The sequence below is a fragment of the Empidonax traillii genome, unplaced genomic scaffold, assembly GCF_003031625.1.
Source record: "Empidonax traillii isolate 1590-97213 ecotype Southwest subspecies unplaced genomic scaffold, ASM303162v1 scaffold87:size1256882, whole genome shotgun sequence".
Taxonomy (NCBI): Eukaryota; Metazoa; Chordata; class Aves; order Passeriformes; family Tyrannidae; genus Empidonax; species Empidonax traillii.
This window is the reverse complement of record NW_020955280.1, coordinates 741188-767538: the sequence shown is the minus strand read 5'-3', so window position 1 is coordinate 767538 and position 26351 is coordinate 741188. Positions and strand designations below refer to the sequence as shown.

The 26351-nt window shown below is 48.9% G+C and overlaps 1 protein-coding gene across 8 annotated transcripts in view; it reads right to left on the bottom strand.

Annotated features, from left to right (window-relative positions):
- CADM1 (cell adhesion molecule 1) overlaps positions 1 to 26351 on the bottom strand; it is a 133809-nt gene that overhangs the window by 28898 nt on the left and 78560 nt on the right. For all 8 annotated transcript variants that reach the window (XM_027881356.1, XM_027881358.1, XM_027881359.1 and 5 more), the window contains exons 2-6: positions 16362 to 16508; positions 15134 to 15286; positions 12577 to 12714; positions 10697 to 10852; positions 2681 to 2780 (exon numbers count right to left, since the gene is read on the bottom strand). In XM_027881356.1, the coding sequence (XP_027737157.1) occupies positions 2681 to 2780; positions 10697 to 10852; positions 12577 to 12714; positions 15134 to 15286; positions 16362 to 16508 (694 nt within the window). The remainder of the gene's footprint in view (positions 1 to 2680; positions 2781 to 10696; positions 10853 to 12576; positions 12715 to 15133; positions 15287 to 16361; positions 16509 to 26351) is intronic.

The window sequence follows — 26351 nt, the reverse complement described above, 5'->3', positions numbered from 1 at the left end:
CACTAATGCAAGCAGGAAGAAAGTTCATTAGTGGTTAATCATTCGCTTACTCAGCAAACCTGAAAGCTCTGAGGCTACAGACTGTGTGCATCCACGGGGTGCTCTGAGGGCAGAGCTGGACAGCAGAACAAGTACCACTTTGTCACATTTGAACCCTTCCACAAGCGCTGTGATGGACCTGGTAATGCCAGTGGGGGAGTTCCAGCCCTCCTCCCCCTCCCCAAACCCCCTGGCAGCCCCTTCCTGCACCCCCTGGCAGATGGAACCCACGTGAGCAGTGGGTCTGCACTGTGTAGGGAATGAAATAAGCCTTGTTTGTTAGAGCTGGTAAAGAACACGAGTGCTGAGGGGCTTGGGGGGTCTTTTTAGTTTGTGGGGTTTTTTTGAAGTTGTTACTATGATGTCTTTAAGCAGCAGTAAGGGGACAGATCAGCTCTTCCCCAGAAAGAAAAATCCAGCATCTTTCAGCCCACTCAACAGTGAGCTCTTAAAGGGGAGTTTCCTGCAGCACAGCATCTCTCAGCCTGCCTGGCTCCAAGGGTGCCAAGTGGGACCCCGTGTTGCCCAAGGTATCCTACAGCTTGGGCTTTTCCCAGGGTCCAAAGGGTAGGTGACTTCCAGGACACAGAAGCTCTTGAAGCTTCAACGTCCCAGCGATGCTACTGGATGGATCCAGCACTGAGCAAACCTGTCTCAGCATCGTCTGACTCTGGTTGTGGACACAGGCCCTGCCCTTCAACCCTGAGACCGGCTCAGTTGGTTAGAGCATGGTGCTAAAAATGCCAAGGTTGTGGGTTTGATCCCTGTACAGGCCATTCATTTAAGTGCTGGACTCCATGATCCTTGTGGGTTCCTTCCAACTCAGAATATTCTGTGACTCTAATCTCCTCTTTGCTGCTGCACCACTGGCACATGAGCCATGGTGTGGGCAGCAGAAGCTCCTGAGAGAGCCCAAATGCAGTTTAACCTCCATATGGGTGGGAAGGGTTTGGATGCTCCTGGCTATGGATTTCAAAAGGCTCTTTGCACTGAGGGAGTCCCCAGGTTTCCCAGCTCATGATGCAGCAGTCCCTGCTCAGAGCTGTTTCCCTAGAAGCCCCACAAGTGACCATTTCAGCACCCTTCCCCTTTTGTCATAGTCTTGGGGGGTTGTGTCTAATCTAATAAAATACCTGTACTAATGCCAAATAGAAATTTCACCTCTCTGGTCTTTTTTTCCCAAGCTTCCCTACCCCAACATTTATGTTGCCAAATTTTGCAGGGAAATTATTTTATTTAACTGGAGAAACCTCCCTCTTCCTCTGAAACCTCTGCAAAAGATTTCATTACATCTCTTTGTCTTAAAAACATAAGAGCTAAACCCAGCCCATTATTTTACTGTGTTTTTTCTTAGCTTTGGGAGACCCAGGTGAAGTGACCTAGAGAAGCCAATTCCCAGCACATCACCAGCATCACGTAATGTGCCACGGCAGGCACTGGGGACATGTGTATGTCCTATTTAACATGGGAATGTCTTACTCATAGCCTGGAATAAAAAAAATGTAGAGAAGCCTGCTCATCAGATTCCCAGTTGACAGCAAATGGGAGGCACTGCAGGTACCCACCCATGGGAGCAGGAATGCAAAGGGGCTTGGCAGGCTCTGAGCAGGGAACAGCTATTAAATGGAATTCAGCAGGGACGTGCTGGTCTCAGATGGCCAGGGAAGGAACTGGCCTTGTGCCAAACAGAAGAAACTGGGAAGTGGGAATCAAGAAAATACTGTGGGAAGGGAGAGAGGCTACCAGGGAGGATGAGGGCAGCCTGAGCCTCCTCGGTGCTGGGCGCTCACCCTGCCTGTGTGGCCGAGCTCCCTACGCCCGCCGTGATGCCCCAGCTCTGGGCACGCCACCAAGGAGGCACTGACAGATCCCAGGGATGTTTGCAGAAATCTTATGGACATGATGAAAATAAAGAAGGAGAGTAAATAACTGAAAGCCATAAATCCAAGTAGAAGAGAAGGTATTTTAAAAAAAATAAAGCCGACAAAACTTAAATTAGAACAGAAATGAAAGTGTGGGAGAAAATCTACCCTCCCTTGCCAGGATTTTTCTGATGCATGAATTTCTTCAACTGCCTAAGAAAGCCTCAAGGGCTTGGCAAGAAGAGGAGAGAGAATAAAACTTGAGTTCCATAAAAACCACACAGGGCATCAAAAGGGATGGAAACCATGACAGTCAGTACAAGCAGAAGGATGGACTGCCTTACCTGAGGATCCATCCCACTTCCCCAAGGGCTCAGTGCTGTGGTGACCTCCATGGGCCTCATCAGCAGCCCGACCTCGCTTTTGCAGATTAATTGAACCCAAGATTAATTGCAGATTAATGCCACCCAAGCCATTCCCTGGGGGAAGAGGTGTCCGGTTGGGAGCCTTTCCCTTCTGCACCCGAGGGCTGCTGCGCGGTGGCTGGGAAGAGCTCTCCTAGGAGCTCCTCCAGTGGGAATCCCTGGGCCATTAGGTACACAGGAATAACTGCATATAAACCCAGATGTCTTTAGTGCACAGCAGGTGCTCGGGTGCAGGAAGCATCTCTCCTTCACTCTGGGACATTGTCTTCGCAGCAGAGAATGGCAACAGCAGCAGCGATGACGTCCCGTCACCGCCGGCCACCCTGCGCCATCCCGGGGAAGGGTCCAACTTACTGTGGCTTTCCAAAGGCTGTGCATGTCAGCTCCAGCGGCTCCCCTTCTCTCGTCAGGCCTTGCAAGGGGTAATTCTGAGAAACCCGCACTTGAGGCTTATCTGCAGGACACAAAACATCGCTCTGTGAGCCCTCGGCCACACCGGGGCCGCCGCTGCTCCCCCTCGCCCGCTCCGTGCTGGCAGCAGAAGGCGAAGCTGGCGGCGCCTCGGATCCCACCACGGCGCTTCCCAGGAAAGGCATTTTGCTGCACACTTTATCTGCGAACTCGCTCGAGCTAAAAGGAACTCGTTTGCCTTCACGCTGAGGTGAAGCCGGAGAGGCCCGCGGTGCCCGGAATTGACAGGTTTTGTGGTGCATCAGCGATTCCGGCACCACAGCACCCGGGGTCCACGAGCGTTAATATGCTGGGCTGGACAAGAGATGCTTGTTAGAGACACAAACAGAGCCACAGCCACCGCTGCCCTTGTGTAAACAACAGGATGTTGTATTTTGTCCAGACGGAGCTCCTCTAAATCCTACAATAAACAGAGAATTAAAGCATGGATAGTTAGGGAGCCAACTCAAAAACACTTTAGTAAGACCCTGCAGGAAAAAGGAGCCAAACCGCAAACCTGGAGCCCACAATTAAAAAATTCATTACCTCCCACGACTGAAACAGAGATTAAAAACGCAATCTGAGCTGTAGCTAAAATGTTATCAGCGCAGGAAATCAATTCAAGGCTACAAGTGCCATTAAGCCATAGATATTTTTCAGGAATTTACTCAACTGTAAGGAACAAAGGAAGGCAAAAAATCAGTATGCATAAAGGTTGAAACCATTTAAATGTTTCTATTTCCTTTGAGAGTAACTGCTACCCAAAATATTGGCTGGCTGCATTTTATTAACTGTGTTTAACTCATTAACATGCCTCCTATGGAATAATAGAGATTAGGAAAAAAACCCTGCGTGTCAGGATTTAACCAATTTAAACTCTCATAATTTTCAGTAATGGAATAAGCTACACGAGTAAATCCTCTCCCGAGATGACTCTACCACAACATTTCATCAACTAATCCCCGTTCCAGATGCTCCTCGCGGCTCTGGAACGGGGCTGGCCCTGCAGGCTGGGGGCAGTGGCAGCGATGCTTCGGGGTGTCCCCAGCCCAGAGGCCACGTCCCAGTCCCACAGGGGAAACGGGGCAGCTGTGGTGTGCTGGAAGGGCAGGGATGTGGCAGCAGCACTGCACAAGGAGCACGGGGGGACGAGTTCACCCCGGCGTTACGCAGTGAGTAAATCACCCACCACGTGCCCAGCGCTGCGCTCAGCCTCAGCCACTCCCGTCCACAACTCCCACCCCCCGGCCATCTGCTCCCCCTTCATGATGTGCTTTGTGGCAGCACCACAAGCCCATGCCAGGAACATGGGTGCTGTTACATTCATGTTGTGAAAGGAATAGGACATCTTCCAGTTTACCCAGCACATAGGGAATGCAGCTGAGGAAGCTCCACGCTTGCCTTTGCTGTTTGCCTCTCCTGCTGCTCCCATCCCCTTTCCATTAGCTAAGTTTTAGTGTTTCTAATGAGTTGTTTACCACTGACAATTACTTATGGAAATCAGGAGGAATACACTGTACTCCTTGCTGTATGAAGAAGGAACTGCCAACTCTGTGAGCTCCCACCAAGCCAGGTGAGCCCTTCCACTGTCACTTTCCAGCCCCACAGGTTTCATCAAACCAACAGCGGCAGCGATGTGGACCCGTCCCATTTGGATCTGTGCAACAGAAATCTGGGTCTATCAGCACATGTGCTCACACTGGTGAAGCCAAGAGCTTCCCAGCAGAGTTATCACAGCAAACATCTCTCCCAAGCAGGGACTTGCCAGCACACCAGGAATTACAGCAGGCGCTTAGGAAAGCGTTTCCCAAGCCCGCAGGATTCAGAGGGATGGCTGGGCACTTGGGAGCACCAGCTGGCATTAGGCTCATTGCATGCAAAAAAAAAGAAATTTCACTCATGAGTCTGGAGGACTGGTGGAGTCCTTTTTTCCTTTGTTTAAGGATTGTTGTGCCTTTCAACAATCTTAAATTCTATTTCCACTGCTCACACCCAGTGAGTGTATTTCCCTCAGATTATGGACTCTGAGTGAAGCTTTGTGAAATGCCAAGTGCTGTGGGACCTCGAGCCTGGCTCCTGAGCTGGACTGTGACATTCAGCAGCACGCACGGGCAGAGCCCCGATGGTTCCAACGCCTGGACCAGCCGTTCGCCACCGCTCTGTTAGAAGGGCCCTCGTTCCAGCAGCAACATCTGTGGTTGCACAAGGTGGGGTGGTGACTATCTCGGGTTGTGACACAGGACACAAGGCAAGAAGTGACAGTTTTTACCACCAAGTACATTCCAGCAGCCCCAAATCTTCAACCCGGAACTTCATCACATCACACCACTGGATTACTACACAAAAATAAACACTTGCAATCTATGCTCCCAAGCCCCTGTTTGCTCCATGGCAGCAAATTAGGCCCAACAACTCACAGCTATTTCCTACTACGCCTCTTTCTAGCGGCTTAAAAAAAACCAGCCTCGTAATTTAATAAGGCACCTTTATTAAGCTAAATTCATTCAAAAGCTCAGAGTGATATACAAGGTTAAATACCAGTCGTCTAAAGGTTACGCTGTAGCAGCAACCAATTTGAAAAACTTATTACAAAGTCATTCTGCATTTGATGAGATTTCTTGCACAACAGGAGAGGCGTGTGCCTGAGCATTGGGGACCACTGGGGAATGCAACACCCCTCCTGGAGGGACCACGCACCCCCAAATCCTCCATCTCCCCTCAGGATGCCACTGGCCACCCCAGGCAGCACCCACTGACTTTCACAGCTTTCAAGTTCCGTGGCTGGGAATTTACCAAACCACTCCAGTTATTCTGCTTTTGTCCCAGTTCTTCCATTTTTAGCTGCTCACCCTGTTTTTGCGCCATCAGCAAAGATTATTAACAGCGACTTTTTAAGAACTTCAAATGCTTCAACTGAACAGCATCAGGCCAAGCACCCAGGCCCCTGAGTTCCCTCTAAAAATACCAGCACTGCTGATTACTCCCTAATGACTATCCTTTGAGATCTGCCAGTTAGTGATTTCTTAATCCATTTAAACATGCGCTTCATCGATAATGCTTAGATGTCATTAATCAGCCGAGATAAAACGTTACACCGAGTTCGGGCCCTTACAAAAGCCTAAGCCTATTATTTCCACCCATTTCCTTTCATCAGGTCAACCCACGATCTTGTAGGCAGGTGAGCTCACCGCCCCAAAGCCTGGCACCAGGAGGATTTGGCAAAGCTGGCTCCTCATGTGCCTGGGGTACCGCGATGCTCCGGCTGGCACAGCCACGGGACTCTCGCTGACCATCCCCAGCAACAAACCACCCCACCCTCCCTGGACAGCGTGCTCCCTGCTGAGCTGGAAGACAGCCAAAAAAGGCTTCTTCCCGAGTGCTGCTCTGGGAAACCAGCACACAGTGTCTTCAGCAGTGCCAGACCCTGGCCAACAGAGGAACCTGCAACAAGGACTCTGTCAGGGATTCAGAGGAACGGGCTCTGGCCTGCACTGAGAGATGAGGTGCCAGGTCCAACTTTAAAATCTGTTTTCTGATCCATGGACGAATTGCTGACGCGCCTCTTGGCAAGGCCGATGCCAGATGGCATCCCTGGGAGCACGATCCACGGGCCAAGCCTTATTCCTGCCCACTGTAGGTAATTCCAGCCTCAGCATTTCCCAGATAATACCTTACACATCTCCCTTCAGGTGGGCACTGCTTTGTCTGGTTCCTCATCCCTGCTCTGTTCTGTGCCCAAGGGAGCTGCTCAAAAACCGGACTTCTGGAAGTCTCTGATCTCACCCGGGGAAGAGCAGGAGGAATGTGTTCTTCAATACTAAAAGAAATCAGCAAAGTTAACACTGATCTGCAGGTGTAAACACAACGGCCACCTTTATTCCAAATTCCAGCAGGGATGCTCATCAGGAATGCGCCCTGCGTCAGAGCCAGCCCAGCCCGGCAATCCCCTGCCTGCTCCTCACCTCTGACAAGGACGAGAGGCTGCACTGCTGATTTTCAGCCAAAGTACAGAAATCTATTCAATAAATAGATGCCGTGTTTAAAATAAGGAATGAGCGCAGGACTGGCAGGTCACAACTCGTCTGGAAGAGCCTGTCAACCCCCAAACACGACTCTGCAAAATTCACCCTCAACAAAAGCAATTTAATCACTCTGCTTGTAGCGGGAAAAGGAATGCCAGAGCCCCCGACAGGCATTTTGGGGATAAACACTTCTCTTTTAAATATTTAAGCACATGCTGCTGCTTAATGCCTGCGAATGGCAGAGCCCTGTCCGCCCCACACTCCCAACAACATTCCTCCGAGAAAACCTTATTAATGAGCTCGCAAACGAGCACCCAACTGGGAAATGTCACAAACAAGAGTGGCTAATGCCCCAGAAAATCAAATAACTGAACACTCGGCTGATTGTGGTGCTTTTCATATTCACTAAAAGAAAAAAAAAAAAAAAGCTTTAAATCAAAGTTTTTTGAAGGGGTCAACACCTCACCAAACAAAACAACTCATTTATTCACTTTTAGCGATCTCCAGATGATAAATTACATTGATGTTAATCACTTCACTGCATACTATGCAATTAATATTTGCGTTGGGTGGAAATGTAAGGATTACTGGAGATGCGGCAGCAAATGTATGTAGCCGATTTTAAACATAATTGGGCACAAAAAGTTCTTCCACTGCAACAGCAGAGGCTGTAACAGACTCCATCAGGGCAGACTTTAAAAGTACATGTGTAAATATTACAAAAATGAACGCATAATTAATTATAACTTCAGAAAAGCACAAAAAGCCAACCCAGAGAAAAGGCCAAATCAAGGCTTTGACACTCACTTCCAGCATCATGTAATGAGAGAAGGAAACGCAGCGCAAGGGCTCAACTCAAACGTCTCCCAGAATATCTGGTTCCATTCAATCCCTTAATGATATTTTAATGCATTTTGTTGCTTCATTTCCTTTCTAAAATTACACCCAATGCACTGGTCTCCCACTGCTCACTGACGGATCTGAGACACAAAAAGAGAGTGACTGCAGCCAGAACTGGGCATGTTCCCACACCAGTGCCACAGACTGTGGCTGTCATGGTCCAGGGCTGTGGCTGTTCCTCAGGCATGGAAGTGTTTTGGCCACTGTGAATGCACATCACCCTTGGTCACACCTGTTTGCTTTTGAGGAGTGTTACCAGGAGGGTTTCAAGCACATTATGGTGCAAGCTTGCAGAGACTCCTTAACAATAACACACCCTACATCCACGTGGAAACACTTAACTTCACCACAGGCCAGGCTGTGCCGTGGCAGATAGGCAACAAATGGCTTAGTCAATAAGTAGGGTGAGTTAATAGCCAGCACTGCTGTTTTCTATTTTTCTTGGAAAATAAACCCCACAACTTTTGAGTTGCACCTTAAAAAAAATCTCTCCCTACTCTGAAATTTAGTCAGACAAAAAATACCTCATTATCTGAGCAGGCTCCATCCATCATCCTCCTGTCCTTCCCCAACACATTTCATGCTCCACTTGGATACATTAAGTGCAGAGAAATACAACGTCTACTGAGAAAAACATTTTCCTGTGCCCTGCTGATGTTCTGAAGGGGCGGATGTGCTGTGCCCTGGGGAGAGGGGGGGCAAGATTTGTGGGGAGGGGATGTCAGAGCAGAGAGTGGAACACGCAGCCCAGGTAACCGACCTGAGTGATGCCACTCCAGCTGCGAGAAAAGCAGCAACATCCACACGGGATGAGCAAGGAATTCCCAGTGCCCCTGCAGCAGAGACCTGGCAGATGGGTTCCTGCAAGGTGATGTCCTGGTCAGTGCAAGGGCACAGACAGCAGCTGGAGGAGCGTCCTCTGTTTGGACTGCACATCCCACATCTAAAAAGCAACTGAGAACAGGTAAGTCAGGCCTGGTTGTAGGAGCCCCAGTTCTCCCAGAGGCCGAGCCCACCTCCGTGGGAACACTGATGGAGATGCCTGTCCACAAGAATAAGAAGCTCCTTCTCCAGCCACACTCTCCCACCGGTCTATGCATCATCATCTTGAGCCAGGAAAAGCTCAAGGGTGAGAGTTTGCTCTGAAACTGCCTTTTCTTTAAGCTGAGGCCCCTCAGCAGGTATGAGATGCAGGTGTCTGGCTGTGCTCCAGCACAGCGAGTCCCAGAGCCGTTAATTGCTGGGAGCGGCGAGGTCAGGACGTGCGACACGTTCCTGGGCTGGGGCTCTGCTCCAGCCATCTGCTGCTGCCCACCCAAGGAACGGGCCGGGCTAACGGGGTCAAGTCCCACTACCTGAACATAATTGCTTTCAACAGGCTCAGAGTGCAATTCAGAACATAAAACCAAACCTGTCTGAACACCTTGCTCATCTCTGCTCCCTTCTGAGGAGGCTCCACGCCTCATTTCTCCAGACAGCTCCGGAACGGCCCAAGGGGATGCTGAAAATCAGCACTAAGGGCAGAAACCTGGGCATGGGATATAGCAGGACCTCCAGTGCGGGAGCTGAAGGCTGCAGGTGTCTGTAGGACACCCAAAGAACTCTGCTTTAGGGGTGCTTTGCCCTCATTGCACAGGGAACCCCCTAAGGCTGCAAATCAAAGTGGCCAAGGAGGGATTTATTTCGGGAAGAAGAGAAAAAAATACCTTTTTTTTTTTTCCCCAAAATAGCTGCCCTCTTCTCTGCCACCAAACCACCAGGATTTCAGAGGAAATCCTTCCTTGCTTCTGAAAGGAAGCTTCAAGGTTGTCTGACGCCCTTTCAACCCAGAGAGGTTCCAATCCCTCTACAGAACAGGGCAGATGGGATTTTTTGCTCTTCCCCGTTAAGTATTTGATCAAGCCTCACAAAGGTGCTAATGCATTATTAAAGCTAATGGAGCTCTACAAGAAATGTTAATGGACATTAAGTTTGCATAAATGAATTACACATTAGCACAGTCACAAGAAATCTCGTATCTGCCAATTTAGGCAGTATCTGATCATTCCTGTTTTCCTCATTATAGGAACATTACTTCCCGCTAGTTTTGGAGATATGAGAATTGTAACCAAGATGTTCATAATGAAACTACATAATGAAGCAGATGAAATAAATTAATGCAAAACTTCCCCTTCTCCTTTCAACGTGAGGTAGTTGAAGGGAACCTACAAAAACAAGAACTTTGAATCACCTCAGCCCCCAGTGTTCCAGGCACCTGGTCTTGCTGCAGGGACTGTCCCACTTTGCTTTTGGGAGCTGTTTTGGAGCACAGGGGCACGTGCACACTGCTCCAACATTTCCACGAACTGGAAGTGCAGCACAGCTGTATTTGGGACAACAGGTATTGCCAGGTACCTGCTCAGAAACGCTGTCACTGTCATGTACAGTGGAGCAGCTCCTAAGGGAAATGAGATGCATTATTAACACTGAACACGTAGGAAGCAGCACAGGTTGGCCTCAATCAGTGCTGCTACTGCAGATACCACAGAATTCCAGTCACTCTGTTGCACAAAACCTGTCGGTGCCACATGTTCACAGTGCACAACACTGAGTTTCCTTTGCACAGTACCCAGTTCTTGCCAGTAAACTCACCACGGTGGCCAGTCGCTTTGAAGTGGGAGTAGAGAAACTTTTCAAAGAGATAAGTATCTTGCTAGAAGAAAAATACTCCGATTTAATCTGTTCTGACAATTATAAAGCACAGCCAGGAACCTCTGATGCAAATTCTACGTACAGAGAGTTATTTCTTCAGAGAATGAAGGTAAGTATTTATGGTATTGCAGAGTGCTGGGAAAGCTGTGGCTTTGCCCACGAAGTGGTACCCAACATTTTGGTTTCTATTCTAAATAACACGATATAATCCTCACGGACGCTGGAATTTCATCACGTAGAGAGCAATTCCTGAACTCCCAAGTGAGCAACTTTACACATAAAGAGAATTAAAGGTTCTGCTACTCACACATGACTTCCAGGTAGCGCTGTGTCTGCAAGTCTTTGACCGCAGGGTGATCCACCAGGCAGATGACAGGGACCCCGTCGTCCTCCCGGCCCACCTTCAGCAGGAGCTGGCTGGTCACGGTGTACATGTCAGACCACTGCTCCACCTCTGACTTGCCTGAAGGAGGGGACAGAGAAGGGAGTGATGACAGGATGGAGCGCCTGCTGCAGCCACGCCAACTCCCTCCTGCCCACATTCCCTTTGGACACCCATCCCACCCTCCTCTCCATCAGGTTCTGGCCCACTGAAGCCCACAGGATGTTACTGCAATGATTAACAATCCCCTTTACGCCGTCCCAAAATCCCCACACTCTTAAATCAATGAGCTACAAATCTCCCCCCCCCACTCCAACAATTAGCTACAGAAGTGATTAAACAGATTAAATTAATTAGAAGTAGTATTGATAGGCAGGAGCATTTGGCAGTGCTCTGTGTGAGGGAGGGAAGGCAGTGGGGGTGGGAGGGGAGCCCAGCTCTGGCCTGGCTGCCCCAGGGATGCCGTGATGCACGCCACGGGAACGAGGAGAACGACAACACAGGACAAGACAAGACAGGAGAAAAGGGATTCTTCCAGGAACTCAGCAAGCAGCCGCTGACAGCACAGCTCTGCTCTGGTTTCAATGCTCTGATCTGAGCCTTTTTATTTAAGAATTCACAGGCAAAACACTTAAGAGTGACTTCTGTAGCAGAGCTCTTCCAGACACCAAATATTTCTGTATAATGTATGAGAGTGGAACAGGGGACAGACATAGACACACCCCAATATTTGGAGGAAAGGCTTTCCCATGGGCAAAGCCACAGTTCCTGTAATTCATAACCCAGAGCCAAGTGTTTCAGTCTCCCTAATTCTGTTTAAAAAAACTATCCTAAGGCTCAGCAGGGTGAGTTGGGATTGCATGAAGCTCAGCACTCTTCCCAGAGAACAGAAAACTGGGATTCAACTGACAACATGAGAAAACTCAATCAAGAAGCTGGACAGGCCAGGCACAAAGGGACAAACACTTTGCCCTGCCAGGATCCCACCAGGATGGGGAAGGGAACCAGAATGGGATCATTAATACCCTGCACACCACAGTGTGGGGACTCAGCAGGGGCACCACTTTGTGTGGCAGCAGGTTTGCTGTGCGGTGGCCTGCTTGGATGCTCAGAAGTGTTGGGCCTAAAGAGAGGATTCTATCCTGCCCTTGCAGGGGGTGGGTTTGAAGTAATGAGTCTGGACTTCTCTGGAGAGCCCATCAGTGTCTCAGACTGGGTAAAGCACAAAGGTGTTGTCAACCAAGCTCACATCTACATGCAGACTTAAACTAACAGCATGTCACATGCAATCAGAGTCAGTGACTTGAATGTGCAAGTACCAGGAGCACCAGACTTCAGGGAGTCGGAGAAACCCATCTTGGATGAATATTCAACTGAACACAGGGAAAATGCTCTATAAACAAGGGAGCTAGACGTGAAGGTGAATTGCAAATCCTTACAGCCCAAGGCGCAGATGATCCCTCTCAGACCTAAAACAGGGCTCAGAGCTACACAAGCCACACAGAAATGAATTCAGCGCACAGCTCTGGGCTCCTCAAGGTCACCTGCAGTTACAGCAGGGCTCCAGAACCCGGCACTCGAGGCTGGCAGGTAGGCAGAGGACCAAATGGAGTTCAGCCCCCTGCATTAGGGAATAATCTGTCTGCCCACACAGTGCTTTGTTCCTCAGCTGGTGCTCAAAGCAGCTCGCTCCACTTTTTTCTCTTTTTTTCCCCCTTCAACTGGCAGCAGAGAACAAACACCCAGCATTACATAAATCACTTCAGCTCTCTGAACAAAGCAAGTGACTGAGAGGACACATCTACCGGTTAGCTCCTTGTTGCCTTTGAACCATCTGATGGTGGTGGCTGGTCTGCTGGCCATGGCAGTGCAGTTCAGCTCGATCTCTTCTCCCTCCACGGCGGTTTCTTTCTGGATATCAATTACCAAATTGCGTGGTGGGACTAGAATGGAAAACACAACAACACATACCAGATGAAATAAACATCTTTTGATCACTAACACGAGAGAAAACCTCCAGGAAAACCTGTAAAATCTACTGAAGGAAATGAGCAAACAGCATTTATTTGATCTTTCAATCAATCAAACCCTTTGATAGGTGGTTTCACAGTAATTGGAGTGAGCACTTTCACTCTCCACCAAATAATCACCGCAGTCTCACAAATTATTACTTATCAGGGTTTTAACTTTCTGCTCCCTCTCCCAGGCAGGCAGCGTTCCAGGGAGAGCCACAGCCTCCTGTGCTACTCGGGTGTGCGCTGCTATTTAAAAATCCAGCTTGACTCCGTGCACATTTCCTGACTTCTCTGACAAGGAGAGGAAACACAAAAGCTGACACTTGGCAGTGCATTACTTACCAAGCCTCTAACCTCCACAGCAATTTTTCTCTCCTGCTGTTCAGCTCCAAGGCTCAGCCGTGAGCGTGGAAGCAGGCCAGCAAACATCAACTTCATTTAGGATGCTCGAAAAGCCACTGAGCACAAGCCCAGAGTGGAATGCCACCACCTTGGGAACACCACTACCTCCCACCACACTCCCAACAAACCACCCCAAAACCACCCCAGCGTGAAGAGGGAGCCAGCTCTGCACCCAGGCACAGCACCACGTCTGATGACAAGTCCTCTGGGATGGAGATCTGCTGCTCTCCCCAGGCACTCTCCTGCCCTAGCTCAAGACTCCCCCAAAACACAAAGCTGCAACTCCATGAAAAGTCATCCAAAAATATCAAGAAACAGGTTGTAACTTCAGGGGGTAACAACCACTGCAGCATAGCCCAGAAATGGAACAAATGAGCTCAAAAATTACAAGATGGGAATGAGGAATCTCTTCCCCGTGAAAGCACCAGCAGCAAGGCAAAACCCAGGAAAAAGTGAACAGCGAGAGTTTGTATGGCACAGTCATGGCTTCAGAAAATCCCAGAACTTCCAAAGGAAACTAAACTTTGCTCAGATCAATGTGATTAAGCAACTGCATAGTTCAGATGTGACTCACAGGTCTTCGAGCTAATGAAGAACAAATATGTATAAATACCATCCAGATGATCAAGTGGACTAATTAGTCACTTGTGGCTTTTCTCTAAAAAGAACAGAACGGGCTACATATTTGAGGCTTTCACATGTTCCAATTAAGCAAGAATAAATCTACATTATCGTGTCACGGAAGACATGAAAGCGCTGAAGCTCCCTCCGAACGCCGACTGCCAGGGGGATGCCTCCACACCTCGCTCTGCTCTCCCAACCAGCAGCAGCAGAAACAGATGAGCAAAATCACTCTTGGGAAGAGCCTCAGATCTGGGCAACCGAAGCCTGGGCGACGAGCACGAGATCTCTGGCAGGGAACATGTTCCTGTGAGGACCTGCTAACACCAACATGGACAACCACCCCTCCACCCTGGCTCATTTCTGTCCCTAATTAGGGAGTCAGTAATAGGGAAGATAGGGAAGATGTGCCATCCTTGGTGTCACAGTGCCCAGTCTCTCCATACAAGCGCTAAGGCAAACTGTTCCCTCATTCACCTTCTAATAATAGACCTTCCTCATCCTTGCCTGCTTGCTGAGCTGAGGTTTGACCTGAGTAAGGGCTGAAGGTGACAAGAAATCACCGGTTCTGTGGGTGTGGGGGAAAGGCAGCACACACCAGCCATGCCATAAAGCCTCCTCAAAACCAACAGAAGTACAAGGCAAGAAAACATACTTTTCCCTCAACTCTGAAGCACGATTCATGTTTAAAAAAAACCCAAACCAACAAAAACCTGCATTATGCCTCCCACTTGAAAGACACGCAGTGCTGGCTTACAGGTGAATGAAGCGAGTACTCTGATTTCAAACACTTCCCTAGGTTGCCAGCAGTGAAATGAAATCCAACAAACTGTTTTTCCCTGTGTACGATTAAAGAGAGGAGCTGGAAGAGCTTCCCGTGCCTGTGAGCGCTGGAAAGCACACAGAAACTTTGAAGGTGTTGATAACCGTAATAGCTGGAGCAAAACTGCTTATAAACATCACTTAGCAACGTATAAAAACCTAAGACCCAAATCTCATTAAGCAAAAGAAGGAAGATTTAAACTAATCAGCGAGCGAGATCTTACATTAAGTCACCCTCCCTGATTCAGGTTCTCCCATTAATAGAGCCTTAAAAGCCACTGCTAATCGGCAGGAACCGCTCTAATAGTGGAGCTGCTGTCGCTGGCAGTGTGTAGTGTTGTGGCTGCACGTGCCCAACTGTCAGCTCTCAGTGTTCAAATCCTTGCTTTGAATTCCTCTCTGGGTGGTTGCAGCTCTCCCAACACCGCAGAGAGCCCCATCCCACTCACCCTGCGTGCCCAGGGACTGCAGGGCTCCCCACGAGCGCCGATTCGGTCCTTACCCAGCACCGTAATTGTGGTGTAAATCTCCTGGGGGGGGTCGGTGTAGAGCTGGCAGAAGTACCTTCCTTCATCAGAGATGGAGACGTTTGTCAGGGACACTCGGAGCTCGCTGTTGGAGAAGTTCACCAGCTGGAACCTGCTGTCCTTCAGGGCTGTGGGGCAAGCACAGCCTTGGTGACTGCCCAGAGAGATGCAGCGTCCCCTTCCCACCACACCACAATCCCAAAGGTCCCTACAGACAGCAGCACATCCAGGCGAGCACACCAGCTTCCTGACCAGTTCCACCCCGCTTCTTACCTTGAAGTCAGACCTATAAAATCTTTCTGTTCTCAGGTAATTTCAAATAATCAACACAAGCAAATCACAGGGCACAGCATCAAATCTCTGGACATAGTTTTATTATCAGATGGCTTAGGGATGTGTTGGTAAAATGCTGATGGTATTTACACAGCCCTGTCACTGCCTAATGCACTCTGGGAGAGAGTGAACGAGAAAAGAATTGGGAGAAGTAGAGTTTAAAATTATTGTCCAGTAATGGTCTCCCAAATTCTTTTAAGAATTTGGAAACTGAGCTTTTAAAATTTCATGAGCCAAACGTGAGGGCCTGGAACAACAGCAAACAGGAGCGAGTCAGCCCCAGCCTGCCTTTGTGGGTGGACCATACCCACCTCACAAGGGCACAGGGTTTGTTGTGCCTCTCCACAATGCCTGGGCACAGCACACAGCCACAGGGACATTAACACAGACCATCTAAACCGTCTCACTGCAGCCACTGTGGCATTGTCACCGCTAGACAGAAAGCCAGACTCATTCACTGGACGTGCAAGTGATGTGAGAGTTTGGTTTGGGTATAAAACAGCACAGATTGTCCTGAAATTTTCAGTCTTTGGAACGGAGAGATTACCTCTGAGAACATTGCGCTGTCTCGGTGTTGCCCTATTCAATTTGTTTGTGTCAGCTAAATATTTGGCACTCAATTGCAATTCACCCTGAATTACGACAATCAATTCCTATTGCAAAGTAAGACGCTCTGACTTTTAGCAGGGACCGTGAAGGTTTCCATTAAGGAGAGAGATTATGATTCCCTGTCTCCCCTACCCCCCCAGAACCAACTGAGCTGTAAGTGCCCAGCGTCACTTTTACAGGAGACACCTCTGCAAACATCGTCTCCTGAGCGCAAGTGAGGGGCAGGAGAAGTCGTAATCAAATGAGGAACAACAAACTTACGCCTGAAATCCCTGAAATAGATGGTCTGCCTGTTGGGGTTCAGGAGCTGGATCACCGAGTCATCGCTGTTCTTGACACGGCAGCTGATGGTGGCAACGTCCCCCTCCACCACTGTCACATCCTCTGTCACCAAGTTCTGACCATCACCTGCAGGACAGAGCAAAGGCATATTCAAGGTCAGAAATGACACCAGTGAGTGTCATTTGGGAATGAAAACCTCCACTGCCACCAACAGAGGAACACTGGCTGGTGAGCCCTCAGCTCTGGGTTGCCCAGCCAGCTGGCCACCACTGAATTACAGAGGAGCAATGGAAAGGGGGCTCTGCCGTGGGAATAGTGGAACAAGGACTACTGCCCCACACAGAAACGCCAAAAATTCGCTTCCTCTCTCAACAGATGAATTTTGTTAAATTACCTTGAAAGAACAACTCGCTGTAAGAAGCACTTATCCTCTGACTGGAGCAGACAGGCTTCAGGGAATCAGTCGTTACTCACTCTGTGTAATCAGTAGGTGCTATTAATGTCCAGAGGCAGGCACAAAAAAAAAGGATCCCGTGCAATTATGCTGTGGGAGCCTTGTAATCATTTACAGGTCATCACCCCAAAAACCTTCCTCCTAATGAATCGAATCATCGCATCACCTGCACGCTGAGACACTCGCCTCGAACGCTGAGGAACACAGAGGATGGGACTGGGAAAAGCACTTTGCATTTCAATTTCTCCATAACTATTGGGAATCAAAGTGGGAGAAATGTTGAGACTTTGATTGCCAATTAGCCAAATGAAGCACAGGTACACTAATGGGCACCAGGCCACGGGCTGAGGGTCAGGAGCTCTGAACCCTGGGGACATGGGTTAGCAGTGCTCTTGGCAGCCCTGGGTTAATTGTTGGACCTGATGATCTTAGAGGGCTTTTCCAGCCTAAATGATTTTATTCTGCCTGTGGGGACAGGTTCCCAAACCAAAAGGGCCATCAGAGCAGAGCTCTACCACTGCCTGTGCCACATCCCACATCCCCACAGCCAGGCTGTGGCATCAGCGAAATAAAACATCTCAAAAGTGGTTCAGGCAAAAATATTAAACATTACTAACTACTTCTGGGGAATAATTTTATCAAACCCATTCAAAACAAGGTTCTTGCACAAGGATCAGCTTGATATGTTCTCATAAATGCAATATTCCCTACAAATCATTAACAAAGCTATTAAGATTCGATTTCCATCTAAGCAATTATTGCCAGCATATTTTTTTACATTTACTTTAAAAGACTCAATCCTATTTTCAATTCATTAAACTGTTCCTTGCGTTTACTGAATTTTACATCAGCTTAGAAGACTATCTGAATTAATAAGAATTACAGTAGAAGTAATTTAGAAATAAATTATTTGAAGTTCAAGCCACTGAAGCTTTTCAGGCCAGGATGCTGCTGCACTAAACCTGCCGATGGATGGCTGCAGAGTCCAGCACCTCGATCCGGGCTGGCATCAGATCCCTCTGAACAAGGCATTTATCCGGGTTAACGACAGGCAGGGTGCACGTAAGGACACGCTGAGCCCCCCCCAGCCTGGGGCAGTCACAGCCTCACAGGCTTTGCCATTTATTCTGAATCAAAGGGTGTCTAATCCACCACTGTCTGCTCTGCTGACCTAAACGTGCTTCCCCACAGGCACCGGCGCATGCCCCTCCAGATTTGGGGTATCTGTATTCCCATCTGCTCCTGCTTACCAAGACAGCTAAGTTATTTCCACGAGCAGCGTCAATTACAAACTCTAAATTAAATAAAAATGCAACACAAAGTGAGAACTCTTTAGACCCATCCTCTTGTCAACACCTCAGAAGTTTCTCTGTAAATATTTACTGTCAGAATATAAGTATTTTGAGGAGCATTAAAGTAGACATATTTAGGGCATGACAATATTTTGGAACAGAAAAGGACAGACTAGGGAGGGGAGGTGAACTTTAAGAGCCCAACATGGAATCTCAGAGGTGAGAGAAGCAAAGGAAATCCACTGCTGAGAATCAACCTTAAATCCCCTGGCAATGCTTTGAGGGGGCAAAGCATGAGCAGATACAATGGGAAAAACCCAAGAGAAGTACACGGGTGAGATTTTCATCTATAACACCTAGGAAAGCCAGCTGGTGAGGGGAGTTGGGGGATGAGCTGCTGTCTACAGGCAACATCCGCAGCCGGTGCTACGAGCAAGGGAAACAGCAGAACTGGGTGTGTGCAGTGCAAGGGGCAGGGAAAATGCCCTGTGTGCCTCCTTCATTACCCAAAGCAACTCTCTGGCTTGGTTTACTGAATCTCCCTGTGCAAGGTGAAAAACGACACGGTGTTTTATACTTACTGGAAGGGGGAGTGAGGCGGGGGAATACAACGCTTGAGGGACGCTTTGGCTGCCACCTGCACAATTAATTTCTGCACTTGTCTTCCTGCCTTGGACCACTGCAGTCTCTGCTCTTAAGGCTGCAGACAGACATAGCCGAGTAAATTGTGTTTCAGAAGTTCCCCTCAGCTGGACACAGCCCAGGGACCTTGGCTCATATGCAGCGGTCACATTCAAAATCAATTCTTTCTCCGCTTGTAGCACACCGGGCTACAGGGAAGCGCCAGGGAGAGGAGAGGGAAAGATTAAAAATACGTGCTGGGGAGCACGAATCTTCAATTTCCATGGAATTTCTAAGCAAGCCTGAGCCACGGGGGTCCCAGCATGAGCAGTGGCACTGCTGGTTCAGCCTGCGGGATCCCCACACAAACGCTTTCCAAGGAAGAGGAGTTTTCATTACACCTGAACTATGTAAGCCCATAAACCTAAACAAAACTCCTCTTAATAAATTGAGTCAGAAGAAACAACTCACACAGATACACAAACTGTCTGTTCACACGCTCGAGGAAAAAGGCAACACGATGCTCCATCCCCAGAATTAACACAATTTGAATGTCAACACTCATCTATCAGTTTCAGGTACCTGAAAGGAATGTGGTGGTTAAAGAACCAGCCAGAGCTGACACAAGCAGGTTTATAAACACTGAGCATCCACTTCCCACAGAAGATTTGTCTCCTTCATGTTTCTTCTCTTGGCTGACCAGATTCTCTGCTCTCTCATCTATCACAGAGAGCTTCATCTCTTCCCTTTAACACAACCATCACAACTGGCTTTTTGGGAAGAGCACAGAAACCAAAGAGATTCTTGGTCATGATCAGATCCAGGAAAAAGGAGGAAACTCCACTGCCATTTAATTACTCTGCAGATTCACTTCTAGGAGGGAGAGAAGAACTGCCAAGGCAGTGCTGGGAGAAGCTGCTGGAGCTCCACCCACCCGGGCTCCAAGTCTTGAGAGACCGTTTTAAAAAGCTGCAGTCGTCACAGTTGAACTTTGGAGAGGAACGGACAATCCACTCTGATTGTGCTGGCAAGAAAAGGCAATTGCTTCTGACGGAGTTAATTTTGTGGCGTCTTTTCGCGGGCGAGAGAATGGCGACAGTTTGGGACCAGGCTGCCTGCAGAACACAGACACTGGCCATGGCCTGCAGGGCACGCAGGCAGAGCTGCAGCTGGAGGGTCCTGTGCCAGCAGGACACAGACTGGGGGGCACAGCAGTGCTTACAGCCCACCCCAAAGCCAGCCTGGACTCCTCGGTGTGTGCTCAGAGCACACCAAGACAGGGATGTGCTCATCCCCTCGCACAGGGAGGGCTCCTGGGAAAGGTTGGGGTGAAAGGAAGGCAGGAGGAGAGACAGCCCACTGCTCCTTCCAGCCACGCACAGTCCCCAAGGGAGACCCTCCAAGGAGCCAGACGTGGCACCCCTGAGCGACTCTTCTGTCAGTGTGACCCTCACCCCCGCAGGAAAATTTTGTTTTCGATTAAGATTCACAACTAACCTTTTGAAACAGCAACTTTCTCTTCTAATAAGATGTAATTACCAGCTCTGTGACCCTGAGTCAAGCCTCTCTGAGGTTTCCCCAGAATCTGAGTAGCTCTTATTCCCTCTTCAGCATCTTCTCCACAGTCAGCAATTCCAATTCCCAGGCAAAAAGCTCTTCAAAAAAGGAGTAATGGTGGCAAACAAAAAGATTTCTAGAAAAATCTCATTTTTGAGTTTGTTCTATTCAAGTCTGTCAGCTGCAACACGTGGCTGGGGAGTTTTGGCCATGGAAATCCCTTTGTACTGAACACCAAGAGCAACAGGTTCTATCCAGGCAGGTACAGCTGAGCCAAACCAGGCAGAGCTTGCTCAGTGACATGAAGGGAAGGGATATGGCAGCTCCACATCTCTCTCTGAGGCAGGGACTACAGCAAATTGAAATGGTAATGCTCACCTGCTACTCAGATTTTTACTTTCAAATTTAATGCATGTTATCATTTCTTTATTGCTGCACCAGGTTTAAAAGAACTGCTTTGAGAAAGGGCACTGCTGCTGGATGACTCTGCTGCTGCCAGGTTTGGGATCACCTGCGGATGCTTAGAGCATCAGTTCCCATTTAGGGGGGGAGAATGGAGGGGTGGGAGGAATTATCATTCACAGAACCTATTCCCAAAACATTATGGTGGATCTGTAAACACAGAGATATGGCTGATGGCCAAGGAAATGCACTGCCAGCAGAGGCACGACTCCCTGGTGACCTAGAAGGTACCAAAGGTGTCAGCAGAGCCAAGACAGACGCGGGCCTTGCCACGAGTGCCCACAAGCAGGGGCGGTGGAAGACACTTCCCACTCACTTCACCCATTCCACACGTGGCTGCCGTGCTGGGTGGCTTTTCCCACAGGCTTCACCACCAATCCCAGGGCAAACAACTAGTACATGTTTAAGGACAAGCAACCATGAGATCCAGGCAGATCCCACCACTGATCCACGCACAGGACCAGCTACCACAGGGCTCCTCCTCCTAATTTTGTTGAGTCTCCCTGACGTTGTTTTGCAGGAACAGAACCGCTCCTGCTGCTCGGCATCCTCAGTGCCAGGACCTCATCTCCTTGTCACAGGCTGTGCTCAGCCCCAGCAATCACGGGGACCTATTTCCCCCCCTTCTCAGCACATATTTTCGTGAGCGATCGCTTTCGGCACCTTTGCGCCGCGCCCGGCTCCTCTCCCGCTCACACCCGCCGCACTCACACTTCCCGCTGAATTACTCTCTGCATTCAGGGGGAATGTGCAAGATGGTGCTAAAAATTACTTATTGTGGGGAGCGAGTTTACGCTATGAAACAGCCACTTCAGAGAAATATACTGCAAATTCAAGCGAGTTGTGCACAGATATTAAATTTGTGGAGAGAAGAAATGCCACTGCCACCTTTATGGCTTTTCTGGCTTAAAGAGTAAGAATAAAGGATGACAATAGCTCTGAAATTACACTGGAGGCTGCGCTGACTTTAAACATAGTGAATATCTGCGTGATGCAATGGCATCAGGGAATTCTTTCCACTGGTTTGAAACCAAAATGGAACAGGGGCAGAAATCCTGTGCTATGACCAAATTAAAATATTTCTTTGGACCTTAGGAACAAGATCCTTTTCTCTGCCACGAAAACCTCTGCACCTCTGGGCAAAGGGTTTTCAGCCTCAAGTGGTTTCTTCACCCCCCCTCGCGCTCCTGTCGCTGCGTCAGCGCAGATTTATGATCCGTCACCTGTGCTGGGATTAGATGTCACCCTTGTCTTTCTATTACCCAGATATTGATAGATCAAACTCCCCGGCCATACATCGCCTGTCCCTTCAAAGGTTACCGCCGGTGGACACCGAGGATCAATATCCATCTGCTCTGTCACTGACCAGACGGGACACGGCAAACGCTGCACCAGGAGCCCGGGGAGGAAGGATTCGGCATGGCAGCAGGAGTCTGTTGCTCTGCACACCTCAGGTTTTTATCCCACATTTCTAGCAAATCCTGCGGTGAAAAGCATATTATAGCAATCGCCAGAAATTCAGTCTTTCAGGATACAATTGTATTTCAAGCTAATGGGACTGAATCATTTGGAGGAAGAATCCTACAAGTCACACTCACCACAACGGAGCTTCTGTTGTCTACAAGCACAGTGACACATCTTGCTGACATGGCCAGTGTGGAAAGCTGTGTGGGTTATTTAGAGCTCATTTCTTAACCCACTGGACAGTTCTTAAATAAAAGATGTCACTACAGCAGCTCTTTATTTTGTTTATCTCTCTCTACCTACAGAGGGATGCTCAGTTTCAGCAACTTTCCAGAAGAAGAGCTTTAAGAAGGAGAAGCAGCTGATCTCTTGCTTTCGTTCTGGAAGTTGCTGGTCCATTGTCAAGACAGTAAAGGTCACTTACCAAAGACTGTCCTGCTCCCATAAGGTCAGAGTTTTACTCAAGTGTCCCCCCAAGGACTCTGGTACGAGAGGCTCCTCGGCAGCCACACAGCAGGGAGACAGAAGATGTTTTTGTGGGAGGATCTGAGAAGGGGAAGCTGCTGGGAAAGCACCCAATGGATGCTGTGGGCTCTGAGGGGGCTGCTGGGAGACACCTAGGGGCAGAAGAAGCAAGAAGACTGCAAAGAGACAGGAAAGGGCAAAGCTGTGCGTGGCCTCAGAAGAAATACAGTCAAGGACCTTCGCCCCATGTTCCTCCTGATGCTTGTCGGTCACTACCAGTCATCACCTGTCAAGGACACCACCTAAAATCCACCTCTGCCATTCCCCTACCACTGCTCAGAAGCAGCATCAGCAAGGGAGAAGGTCTGACAACACGAGACGGTCCCAGCAGGTCTCTGCCTCCACTCAGTGTGTTTAAATAACACAGTTAGGATCAACACACATTTATTATTAATGGTGCCCTAACACAGAATTCCTTATCTGCATTTCATCTTCCAGCTACATTGCTACCAAGGACACCCACAGCCCAGATCCAGGCAAGGAGACCTTGATTAATCCCGAGTTTCAAACACAGGTGGAATTTCCTCTCCCTGCCATAACTTGCTCCATGGGGAGCTGAACCCTGAGGTACAGCAGGTGGCTGCAGGTAAGAGGAGGGAGCACTGATGAAATACTTGGTTTTCACCATCAGTGAACATGTTTGATGCATTTCCCTGACCAGAACAATGCTGTTTAACAGCACCTGCTGCCTCACACTCCTTTCTGTCTCTGCCACGTGGGTGAAGCTGCAGCAGTCCCTGCCAAAACCCGAGCACGGGAGGAGAGAATTTACACGTTTGCAGGTTTGTCACCATCATTGTCACCTCTGGTTTTGCCCTGCAGTGGTCAGCAGCTGCCACCTGCCTCGCACTGAGCATGGCACTGTTCACACCCTGAGCTGGCACACAGGTCCAGGGAGGGAGCTCCCCATCTGCTCCCCGTCCACCTTCCCCTCAGCCGACAGATCCACGTTCCTGCAGGTGTCAGCTGGGGACACGGCGGGGGATCGTCCCACAGCATCACCACAGACCCTCACCAGAGGGGAGCCCTCCTGGGGACACCTGCTCTGGCACACACTCGACTGGATCCCACGGCACCTGCCCCAGGTGCACCCCCAGAACTCCCATTAGCCAGAGCGACAGGGCTTCCAGTGACATGGAATCCTGTTTCAAGTCAGATGATGGGTTTCATTTTACTCTAATGAGCAGATATGTCTTATATCCATACCTGTAACCCATTTTTCTTGCAGATTTTTTCCACGTCCTTTTTATTTTTTACTGCCAGTAGCATCTGTCACAACGTGCAGCTTAATAATCTTTTTTAAACCCAAGAAATCTGTATTTCCATAAAGCACCCACGATGAATTCTGATCAACATCAGCCCAGTCTCTTCCCTACAGAAAGGACCTTCCTTCACCGCCTGCATATTTAAGTCTGAAATCTTTAGTTCACCACTGCAATAAGCAAGGAGTAAATGACAAAGTTAATAACAAATGTGCAAACCTGTAGAAAACATCCTGAAGCTCAGGAGGACAACAATTAATACACTGGAACCTTATGGGCACTGTGCCATAAGGAAGGGGCACTGTCTTTAGGGTTCTCTTCCTTCCCTTTATTTTTTTAAGCATTCTCCCCCCCCCTTTTTTTTTTAGAGATCAGAAACGAAATCTTTTGCCAAAGAACAACAGACCCCCATCATCGACAGACACTGCCCCCAAAAACAGGGGGAAAAAATCTCAGCAGCAGCTTTACAATCAAAGTGAGGACTCCTTCCAATTTCTACTTCCCAGGAAGGATAAAAAGGTATAACAGAAGTCTTTAGTCTAGATCCCAGATCAGACACGATGATGAATGCTCGCCTAAAGGGCAACATATTTGTAAGTTTTAAGTCTCTTGCAACACCAACTGTCCTGATTCATCCCCGCGATAAAGGCAGCTCTGAGAGCTATTTTACCATATTTATTATTTTACAGAGGAGGAAGAAAAAATGCGGAATCAGCCCTCAATCTGCCACCCTTCGGATTTATAAATGTTAGTATAGGACCAGCGCTAATGTCTTTAAACATTAATCTCCTCACTGCAGATCCTGCACGTCCCCCTTCAGCCTCCGCCTGGTGGCTCATCCAGGCTGGGGGAAAGAAAATGCATTTTGGTATTTTTTTTCCCCCCTTCATCTATGGGATTTGCTTTGACTAAACTCATGAAAAGAAGAGAAAGGGCAGATGCTCCTGAACACATTCCTGCCTGCTGTCAGTGCTTTGCCAGCTGAGTGGAAGGCACAAAGCTCTGCTCCAGTGTTTATTTTTAAAGATGCAGCTTGCCTGATCCACACTCATTCCTCACGCCTTGTTTTCAATAGAGACTCTGTTCTCTTTGCTGGCTGCCAGGACAAAGGCAGAGCTGAGAGGAAGGGAAGAGAAACCGTGTTCTGCACACGAAAATAAACCCTGGGGTTTGTAAACTGTTAGCCCAATCCCACTGCAGGTGCAGCAATATGACCATAAGGTACACAACCAAAAAATACAGTAATGATGAGAGAGAAAACAACTTTGGATGTGGTCCTCGTGCAACCTTCCTCAAATCTGCACCCAAACCCACTTGGATGCCCACCCCACCCCACGGCAGGCACACCGAGCACAGCACTTTTCTCTCAGCAAGCTCTTTGTAAATTTTATCACTTATTTCTTAAAGTTGCAATTGCCTTTTAAAATTAGATTGTATTTAGTTTTTAATTAAATCGTCATCGTTGCACAAAACCCCACAGGCCTTGAGGTTTAGATTGTCATTTTAAACAAAAGTAAAATGGTAAATGCCTTTTCCATCCAACACCATTAGGTATAATTAAGCAATGGGTAAAGCATACATCGTGCTATAAATGCCATTTAGTTTTACAGTGAAACTCATCAACATTTATCAAAACACTGCCTCAAGAAAGAATGAGACAGCTCCAGCGAGTGACTTCCATCCACTGCTGCCTTTGAAGCAGCTGCTCCAAGGCAGAACGGCAGCAAGAATGGCCTTCCCATTCCATATTTTCATCTTTTTGGCTGAAACGTTAATTTTTTGCCGCGTTCCCGTACGCGGCAGGACGGGTGGTGTGTGACCATCGTGCACCCACGCTCAGGGAGGGGCTCCTGGAGAGCCCCAAGGGCAGATCGTGGCTGGTGCCCCCCTGCCCAGCTGGCACACACAGAGAGGCAGGAGGATGCTCTGGGCTCAGGGAGCGTCGGCAGGAGAGACGTGTTTTGCTTTTGCTCATGAGGACCCTGGGTTGTTCCAGCACCTCCTGCCTTGCATCAGCTCAAGCTACACGTGCCTACCTGCCAGCAGGGAGCTCGAGGGAACGCCAAGGCCTGTGGCCAAGGGATTGTGCCCCTGCTCCTCCCCGGGGACAGTGTCCCTGCCACAGCACCACGGGGACGGGGCTGCCCAGCGGATTCACACCCATCCCCACAGCCACTGTCCCACTGTGCTCCTGCAGGTGGGAAGGCTGAGACAAACAGCACTTCATTGCTGCTTTCAGGTGAGGCACCTCTGAGCAACCGCCAAAGGGACGCCAACTGTAAAGAAAGACAAACACCAGCAACGCGCATCACCAGGCACCGCTGCTATTTTA